Source organism: Meles meles, chromosome 6, assembly GCF_922984935.1.
Source record: "Meles meles chromosome 6, mMelMel3.1 paternal haplotype, whole genome shotgun sequence".
NCBI classification, from domain to species: Eukaryota; Metazoa; Chordata; class Mammalia; order Carnivora; family Mustelidae; genus Meles; species Meles meles.
In genome coordinates, this window is record NC_060071.1 from 34367533 (window position 1) to 34377552 (window position 10020).

The window sequence follows — 10020 nt, forward strand, 5'->3', positions numbered from 1 at the left end:
ACAGTCATGCCACCATTTCCTCCCCAGGTTCCAGAAGCCCTCACGGTCAGCTTGGAGAGCCACTGTCCTCCAACTCCTCCTACTGCCTCTCCTCACCCACCCTGGTGGCTCCCCAAGGCCTGAGGGGATACAGCTACCTTGTTGCTGCTGGGGGAATGGATGAACAGGCAGACGGATGGACGGACAGACAGATGGATGGATGGATGGATGGATGAGCACCATGGGCCCAGAGAGGCTGGACTACAGAACTCTAGGGCAGGCTGTCAGATCCAAACGGAAGAGGGAAGGCCCCACTCGTTCTCCATCTGTCTGTGGAAGGGGCTGCTGGCCCCCCAGGTCAGGCTGGCTGGGTCCAGTCAGTGTTCCTTCCCCACAACCCTCCCCCAGCCACTGTTTTATTAAAGATCAGTCCTGTAAGATTGGTTTCATACACAGTTTTAATTTCACCTCATACATCACACATGCCATGTCCCCAAGACTCTTTCTTCTCTGGTAGAGGCTGCACTTGGGGGGCTCCGGTCAGAGATGAAGCCAGGAAGGTCCAAGGAGGTGCAGCTGTGTGTGAAAGTGCGTGAACGTCAGTGAGTTGCTGTGGCTCTCTCTTTGTGATGAGGAGGGTCTCTGTGCGTCCAGGATGTGATGGGGTGGGGGGATGTCTGTGTACATTCACATATCCGTGAGGGAGTCTGTGTTCGGGAGTGTCTGCTGGGGACACATCCACCTTCCAGTGGTATGAATGAAGGAGAAAAGCATAAGATGACCATCAAAGGCGAGATAACTAGACTCTCCCGCCCCTCCTCCCTTCTTACTTCACTGGGAAGGTAATTTCTGGAAATGAGAAGCCCATCACAGTTCCCTCCCCTGGGCTGGCTGGCAGGACAGATCAGAGGCAGGTACCCCCTTCCACTTCATCTCCCCCTCACCAGACACATTTCTCTCTCTCTCTTTCTCTCTCATACACACAGACACACAGACACACACAGACACACACACACACACAGAGCCTCCAAGAGGTATGAGTCAGCAGTAGCCCCTGGTTGGCGTGGGGGAGGGCAGCGATGGGGGAGGGCAGCCTGGCCAACCTGCGAGCTCCAAGCTCCGTACAACAATCTGTTAATGGAAGGCTAGCACCCGAGCTGGGCTGGCCTTCTCCGATACGAAACCTGGTGTCCAGGTCCCAGGGTGGAAGGCCCACAAGTTCCCATCACCCCTCCCCTGGGAGGCCAGCCAGGCAAGAAGGAGCAGCCCTATTTTCGAGATGCGGAACCTGAGGCCCGACCCAGCGGTTTTGCCCAATGTAGACATCACTTATTTTACACTTCCCGAAAGGCAGGGCCAACGGTAAGCTACCTCATTTCTCTTCCCAGTAACAGAGGACGTGGGGAGCGCTCTCCTCCATTTTACAGATGTGGAAACGGAGGCTGAAGGAAGTTATGTAATCTGCGCAAGGCCACACAGCTGCCAAACAGATGGCGGAGACTGATCTGAACCCAGGTCGTCTGACCATAGCCCACCTGCCTCTCATTGTCAGCTGCCTGAACCCCAGACTTTTTCCAACCCCACCCTGCTGAGCTCCGGAACCCAGGTAGGACTCCATAGGCATACAGAGGGGACTTAGAAATCAGGCTGGGTGGGCCTGAGGGACAGGCTTGGCAAGGACATAGCAAGGACATAAATATGGGACCCCTGCATTTTCAGGTCTTATCCCCTGTGTCCAGGGAGCTCTGAGCTCTCCTTCAGAGGTCCCTGTGGACACAGTCTTTCAGTGCCATGGAAGAAGGAGAGGGACCATCAGGCCGCCTGGAGGGTGATTGTGGTACATTTAGCTGATGGCCTGTCTCTTCCTGAGGGGGCTGGTCCTGTCCTTGCCCCTGGGCCAGCTCCAGCCAACCCTGCCTCTCCTGCAGCCTCAGCCCTCCATCACTGGCAGCCCAGGGTTTGCATCCCTCCCCATGTGGGTTTGCACCCCTCCCCGTGTGGGTGACAGCGCTCTCTGGGAACGCCTTGACAGAGCCTTTGTTCCCCTGAAATAAAAGAAAATCGAGCTACAAAGGGAAACCTCAGGTAGCTTTTAACGGGGGCTCAGCTGCCTGAGGCACAGTGTGTTTAAGCTGGAGGCAGTTGTCACAGGAGCAGAAGGGGGAGCTGCCTGCCATCCTCCTCCCCCCAGCCCCCCATCAAGTTTACTCAAGGAAAAGGCTCTTCCAAATAGCCACAAAGGAGGAAATCAATGAAAATTGATAGAGAAACATAAAGCAGCTGTCCGCCTGTGTGTGTGTGTGTGTTTGTGTGCATGCGTGTGTGCAACAAGACCATGCTGTCTGGACCCAGGCTGACCTGCCCAGGGCCAGGAAGGCCAGGGGCTGGGAGTCGCTCCAGCGCTCCAGCCAAGAGCCGCTAGAGGGGTGCTGGTGGCTGGGGGAGGGGCAGCAGCCAAGTCTCACTCGAGTTAAGAGAGAGATTAATATATTCAATCCGCTCAGGGTAATTGAGGGAACAATCGGAGTGTTTTTCTAAAGCCTATAAAACTGCCTCATTTGCAAGGAGGAGCTGACCTGCTCCAATCCCCTGTATTTGATGGAGCTCCAGAAGGGAGGGAGGAGGAGGGGCGACAGGGGGATCCCCGCATGGAGGGACTAGGGACAATAGCCTCAGAGGGGTCCAGCAGGTCTAACCAGTTCTCACCTTTCCCACCTCCCACCTCTTAGTAGCAGCTGGAGCACTGCTTTCTGGAGCCTCTGTTTCCCCACCTGTGAAATGGGCCCTGGGCATCCTCCTCCAGCAGAGAAGTGGGAGGGAGTAGCAGAAGGGGAGGTTTCTCTAGGCACCAAAGCTCTGACACTGAGGCGAAGAGGCTTGAGCAAAGGGAGGAACACAGGGAGTAAAGAGGTGCCCAGGTCCCCCCACCAGGCCAGATCTCCACCCCCACCATGAGATGAACGGGGCAGTAAAGTTAATGAAATCCACATTGTGGCTTGAACCATTCCAGTCTCCAGGGCAATAGAAACCGTGTCTGCAATAGTGAGCCATAAAAGGCACGATGAATTTAAAAGAGTAAAGAGGGGAGGAGAGTGAAGACAAGGAGTGCGCTGGCCTGAGGCAGAAAGCTGGTGCTGAGGACGGGGAGGGTGCCGGCCTGGAGTGTTGCCCCAGTGGGGATCCTGGGGATCGGAGAGGGTGTGGGAGGGGAGAATAGAAAGGAGAGGTGGAGAGTGACTGGGAGGGAGGGAACAAAGGGAGAGATCCGAAACCAGAGGTGTAAGGACAGAGGGCAGAGGGGACCCGGCGGGGCCAGCCACTGACAGCTCCGTTCCCCTCTACTTCTCCTTAATGAAAGCCCCAGCCTGCTGAAGCCAAAGCCACAGTCAGAAGCCACAGGCTTGGAGCCAGGTGCTCAGCATTTGGTGATTGCTTTATTAGCTTTTTCTTCTCTTTTTTCCCCCTCCGGGGCAAAAAGGGAAAAAAAAAAAAAGGTGTTTTAAATGGAAAGAATACGAAAAAAGACCCTTGAAAGCGTCATTTAAAAGGCTCCTGGGGAACAGAATCGTTTCCATGAAACAAAACTGTGATTGTTTGGAAGAGGTAAATGCAGGGCAGGAGTGGGGGGAGGGAGCCCCCACACCTTCTCCTCCCCAGCTCCCGCTCCAGTGGGAGGATGCTCGCTAGCTTGCAGAGTGAAGGAGCCCCCAGGACTGCTCCCAGAGCTATAAGCAAGGCATTTTTAAGTTCATGTTTCCAGAAATTTCATCACTCGGAATTTCCAGCCCAAGACTTCTCTGTGGAACAGCTCTGCCTGTGGGAATTTGTCCTTAAACCTTCAGGATCTCTTAGAGAGGTAGAGCGACGCGGCCCCTGAGAGCTCTGCAGCTTCAGGCCCAAGGCTGTGGTGGCCTCCCCCTGCCCTCCAACCCCCCAGGAGGCCTTGTGCCCCCATTAAAAAAATTGAGCCGGAGTCACGACCTGACACTGTGGCCTGCTCCTTGCTGCCTCCCTCACCTTCCGGGACCCTCTCTGCCCAGCACCGGACAGGCCACCCTCATTCTGGTCAGATAAACTCCCTTTTACTCTGGGGGAAGAAAGGCCTTGGGGGTACTAGGGTGGCACAGCCATGTGGTCTTAAACCTGGCAAGAGGATGAGGGAGTGTCAGAGGACAGGATGAGTCTGGTGGAACTCTGCCCAGAAAGGAAGTCACTAAGAACCCCGAGACCCATGCACAAGGAGACCTCCCCCACCCCCTCCCCGTAGCCCTTGCCTGTGAGCCCCAGTCTCCCATCCCTGGGTCAGGGGCCTGGGGAGTGATCTCTATCCTGGAGTTGGGCTGTACCCGCTGGGAATATTTGCAGGGGCTATGCCCTCGCCCCACAGCACACAGGGGGAAACTTGAGGACTGGAGAAGGGAAGGTGTTCACTGTCCACATAATGTGAGTGTGGGGGGATTGATTGTCCCGGCAGAGTCTCGGGATTGTGGAAATGCTGTGGCCAGCTTTGGTGTGTCATTTTTGGCTCTGAATATTGTGGGCTGTGGCTGAGGAGCACGGTGGTTCAGAGTCAAAGTCAGTCACTGACACTCCCTTGCAGCCCTGCCTCCTGCTACCGGCTCCCTCTTGATCATTTCATTCCTAATTCCCTGCCTTCTGCCCCTTACTCCACTTTCATCCCATGACCATGATCACTTCTGGTTTAAAAACTGATACACAAGTTGGAGAACAACTTGTGAGTTTACAATAAAACTGTAAATTGAATAGATTCAATGGTTGAAATGCCTGATGCAGACAGGACTGAAGATAGTTTGGAAGGAACAAAATCAATGCAGAGAAGGCTTCCTGGAGGAAGTGATCTTGAGCCCAGAAATCCATTCCTGGCCCTGAACTGAATGCAATGAATGCAGTCTCCTCTCTCCATCCTTCCAGCTCACTGCCTCTTCTCGTCACTCACCCTACCCCCACCTTTAACTGTCTTTATCGCCTCTTCAGTTGAGAGCCCAAGGGAGCTGGGTGAAGTCCTTCCCTTCTGGTCTCCATTTTCCCCATCTGCAAAGAAGGGAGGGAGGGGGGGTCCTCAAGGATCCCCGTGGTTCTAGGCCACAACCACTTCCCCAGGGAGCGGACCACAGGCAGGCAGGACTGCCTGCGGCTCCAGCCCCAGTCTTGCCATTGTCCTTCTAACTGTGACTTTGAGCCTCCAAGTCCCAGCTCCAGAAATGTGCCCGCCTTCCTCCTTCACCTGAGCTGAAAGAAGGCAGCCCCTTTCCTCTGAAGGACCTCGCGACATTGTCTGTCCCCCACCAATTTCCTGGCCCTCTCCTCAGGGTTGTGATTGCTGACCCCCCAGGAGGGAAGCTATTTTCCTCTCCCTTGAAAGCCATTTTCTTGTCTTGGTGGAAGCAGACATCTGACACTTTAAGAGGGAGAATAGCAGGGAGATGATGGCATTAAATAACAGAAATTAGAGCTGCCGAGGATGGCTGTGCCACCCCAAGGCCCCCCTTCCCTGCAGCCGCCCCGCCACCCCCAAGCAAACTGTCTGTGGGGTGGGGGTGGGGGCTGGCTCAGGCTGGTCACAGAGAGCAGGGGACAACTTCTCCCTGAACTCTGTGCCTCTGGTGTGTGTATCTAGCCTCGTGACAAACTAGGACAGAGGGGCCAGGGGCCTGAAGTCAGGGAGGTTGGAGTCTGAGAGGAGAATGTAAGGACCCAGGGAAGTTCCAACTGCCTCGCAAGCAGTGTTCTCAGCCCGCAGCCTACAGTAGGTGTTGGAAGCATTTGTTCATTTTTTTTTTTTTTACCAGTATTTGTTAATGGACTAACCAATGAATTGAATGAATGAATGAACAGTGGCCAAAGTGGTCCCTGTAACAGGCTGAGACCTGGGGTCTACGTAACAGGCTGAGACCTGACAAGAGAAACTGGCCCCTGGGTTCCTTCTAGTTCTCCAGGCACGTGCTGCCAGATCTCTGTCTAAACACAGCTCATGGTGTCTCTTTCTCCCGAACTTTCTCCCCCCTTGCCTCCTGAATCAAATATCCACCTTGCTCTTTTGCCATCTTACCCTGATCATCTCCCCTTTCCCCAGCCCATCAGCCCTCCCTGAACTCAATCAGCCCACTACCCTGGGCTCCACGGCAGCTCCAGACCACGGCACTGCCCACTGCCTGAGAGGAGCTGCAGGAAAAGCCAGGTGCCTTGTGCTCCAACCTCAGCTCCAACTCCTGCTGCCAGCTAGACCCTTTCCCTCTTCCCGGCCAGCTTATTCTGGTCCCTCCTCCTGGAATACCCTCCCCAGAGCCTGGAACTGGCATCCCGAAATCTTACCCACCTAGTAGAGGGTCTGACAGAGTCAGCACTTAAATGTCTGATGGGTGAATGAATGAATGAATGAAAGACTCATCTCCCAAATGACAGCCTATGCACTCCCTCACCAGAGCACCCCTTCCAGCACACGCCTCACAGGACTATACAATGGCCACACTGTGTCCACTGTCTTCCAGCTAGGTGGCACCGTGAGCTCTGGGACTGACCTAGCTTTGGATCCCACGCACCCGTGTAGAGTCCCCCAGGAAACGTAGTTGGTATTAATTGGAATCAAGCATCGTGGGGCACGATCCTCAGTTTCACTGCCCATGAAATGGGCTGCTGCTTGCTCTACTAGGTTTTGCCTCTGCTGGCTTTGAGGCTCATCAGACACACTGCCTGGCTGCAAGACAACAACCACATTGGGAAAGCCTCCTTTGGCTTGGACAAGGACAGGACTCTCTTACTTGGGTCTGAGGCTGCCAGGATCCGCGTTCAGTGCTGAGTCCTTCCTGGCCATGGTGGGAGCTGGAGGGGTTTGAAGGTGGACGCACACAGACTTCTGTCTTGTGGTCACTTCGGGCCTCCTTCAAAACATAGTAACAACACATGAGATGGAGTCTGGGGACCAAAGGCTCTCAGGGGACACTCATCCACTGGGCAAAAGGAACCCCACACAGTGGTGTCCCTTCTCTGTGTGAGCTTTGCCCCATTTTTCTGTCATCCCCTTCAAACTAAGACTTCCTGCCTCCACCCTCACACTGCGGGTTCCCCAGAGCTGATTGAGGCCGTCCTAGGAAGCTCTGCAGCTCTGCTCAGTAGGATTGGGGAACAGTCAGGCTTATCAGAGACTCTGGGTCTTCTAATAGGGGAGGCCAGAACCTGAGGTGGGTCCCAACAAACACCCACCTGCAGCCCGGGCAGCTGGGGCTCTGGGCGGGGTGACACGGGTTCTGGCGAGACGGTCCCCCGGGGGCAGTTGGGGGCTGGAGGCTGAGGGCCCCGGTGCTCTCGGAAGGCCACGCTGTAGGCCAGGCCCCCGCAGTGGCGGGCCGTGGGGTCAGCACTGGCACGCAGCAGGGCCAGGCTGCCGCGGTAGCGGTACAGGTCCTCGTGCTCCCGCGCCCACAGGTTCATGCGGGGTTGGTCCGGGCGCGGGAAGACCGGGAAGATGGCCTCGCCCACCTTCTGGGCGGGGCGTCCTGAGACCCTGCCCAGCCGCAGAGCCTCCACCCGCAGATGCGCGTCGTGCTGCCAGTCATTCTTGCAGAACCCTGGAGAGGGGAGGTGTGGGGTCAGCGGCGGGGTCTGGGGACTCCCTGCCTGCCCCGGGTGGGGGTAGGAACGACTGGCAGGGCCCTCGGGGAAACCTGGGCGACCTGCCCTTTGAGTGGGAATGGGCTTCGCTAAGCTTTCCCAGCAGATGATGCCTTGACACTTCTCAGCGCACCCCCCCCCCGCCCCGCCCAAGTCTCCCTCTCACCCCTCCCTCTACCAGTGCGGGGATGGGAGGGCTCTTAGCCGCTGACTTGGTCCCAAGTATCGCTACGTGGAGGGAAGAGTTCAACCTGTCCCTGATCTCTGGCCACCTGAAGGCCTGGGACTTGGTTTCCCTGTTCCCTCACATCCCTCCTCCTCCAGGAAGCCCGCCTACATGGCTTCGCAGTCTAGGCATGGATCTTCTGCTCCTTCCAGACCACTTAGCTACTCTCTGTTTGAGATGCCCACCTCTGTACCTAATCTGGAAACTACTGAAGGCCAGACGTGGGTCTCCACCTCTCTGCCCACCCCCATACCTGCAGTCCAGTGGTGCTCAGGGCTGGGCACTCAGGACCCTGGCTCCAGTGTTACTCAGTGTGACATCCAGCGGTACTCCCCCAAACCTGCTGGGTACTCAGCTCTTGTAAATTTACAAAGCCATTCCTCACCTGACCTTTTATTTTTTATTAAGATTTTATTTATTATTTGACAGAGACACAGCAAGATAGAGAATATAAGCAGGAGTGCTCGCTTTGGCAGCACATATACTAAAATTAGAACATAAGCAGAGGGAGTGGGAGAGGGAGAAGCTGGCTCCCCACTGAGCAGGGAGCCCGATGGGGGGCTTGATCCCAGGACCCTGGGATCATGACCCAAGCCGAAGGCAGACGCCTAACCACTGAGCCACCCAGGCTCCTCCTCATCTGTCCTTTTATTTCCTCCTCACCCGACCTGTGTGACCAGCATCAGTGTCCCCCTGTCACACTGAAGGAGGCAGGGGCTCATGAAGGATCGGCATTTGCCCAAGATCACACAGACAGAACTTTGGGATCCAGTCTGAAGTTCTGACCCTGACCCTTCCAGGTTCCCTGAGCCTCCCTGAGGTCCTTGACTGGTGGGGGCGGGAGTTAATAGGACCCTTCTCTCCCCGCAACCACCACCGTACTTCGTACCTTTGGGCAAAGTAAAGACAAACTTGTTCCTGGTGAGGGTGAGGCTCTGGCCAGGATCCTGCTGCTCGATGACATCAGTGACAACAGAGCAGGTAGGGAGGGGGTCCCCGTCATTTACCTGCAACTGTACGCCAGCCCCAGAGCCAGCCTGCAGGGGGTTCTCAGCTGTCAGCCGCAGGGCATATCTGCCCTCCTCATTAAACCCCACACTTAAGACTTCAAATTCCAGATCCAGTATCTTCTCCTCAGCCTTCAGCCTCTGGCTCTGCAGGGATGCAGGGACCCAGGGTTCAGGCCCCCTGAAGGCCATGAACTTGCTGGGTACTGACCCCCAGGCTGAGCGCTGCCCCCTTCCTCCCACGGCCCTAGCTGGAGTCCAGTCTGAAAGCATGTACACTGGGTGCTCAGCCTTATGCCTCAGTCCTTTCTGTTTGTTTGAGGAGAAACCAGGTAACAAGCCAGGAAGCTGGATCGGTCATGGGGAAACAAAGGCTGACATTGATCCCTCCCTTTTAGCCTTTGTTTATTCAACAAATATTTATTGAGCATCTAATGTGTGCCAGGTACCATCTTAGGCATTTCTAATACAACAGTGAAACAAATGAAGGTTCCTGCCCTCCTGAAGCTTCTCGTCTATTGGGGGAGGGAGATTGGGACAGATAGAAACAGGCACAAAATAGAGGAAATAAGTAAATTATAATATATGTTAGAAGATGATAATTCTGTGGAAAAACTTGTGCAGGGTCAGGGATGAGGAGTACTGGTGTGGGGAGCACAGGGTATGGGGTTCTCAGGACTTTCCATTTCTGGGAGAGCCTTTCTCTATATGCCTATTCATTTCCAAGAGTTGGTGAATTGGGGGAAGTCTCAAGGGAAGAGGGACAGTGTTTGTTCTCTGGGAGCATGGCCTTAGCACCTGCTTCTGGAGCCAGTCTGACCTTGTAATCGAAACTCACAATATCGGGCACAGCTTCACTTTATAGAGAGCCCAAAGCTTCTTACACTTAAGAGTTGTCAAGCTGGAATCCATCCTTCCTGAGCCTGGGTCCTGCTGATACCCAATAAGAGAGGGGAAATTCTGAACACTCTTCACTCTTCATCTCTACCATCACCATCACCACCATTTCGGTCACTACCAGTATCATCCATTGTCACCAGCACTACCATCACCACCATCACCATCTCTATGACCATCATCACCATCATCATCATCACCGTCACCACCAATATCACCACCTTCCCCACATCTCTATCACCACCATCACCATCTCTATGACCATCATCACCATCATCATCA

The 10020-nt window shown here is 54.9% G+C and overlaps 1 protein-coding gene across 1 annotated transcript in view; it reads right to left on the reverse strand.

Annotated features, from left to right (window-relative positions):
* CCDC33 (coiled-coil domain containing 33) overlaps positions 1 to 9033 on the reverse strand; it is a 101284-nt gene extending 92251 nt beyond the window's left edge. Inside the window, exons 1-3 of the mRNA XM_046007110.1 lie at positions 8724 to 9033; positions 7201 to 7565; positions 6759 to 6878 (exon numbers count right to left, since the gene is read on the reverse strand). Of these exons, the coding sequence (XP_045863066.1) occupies positions 6759 to 6878; positions 7201 to 7565; positions 8724 to 9033 (795 nt within the window). The remainder of the gene's footprint in view (positions 1 to 6758; positions 6879 to 7200; positions 7566 to 8723) is intronic.
* Positions 9034 to 10020: the final 987 nt, after the last annotated feature.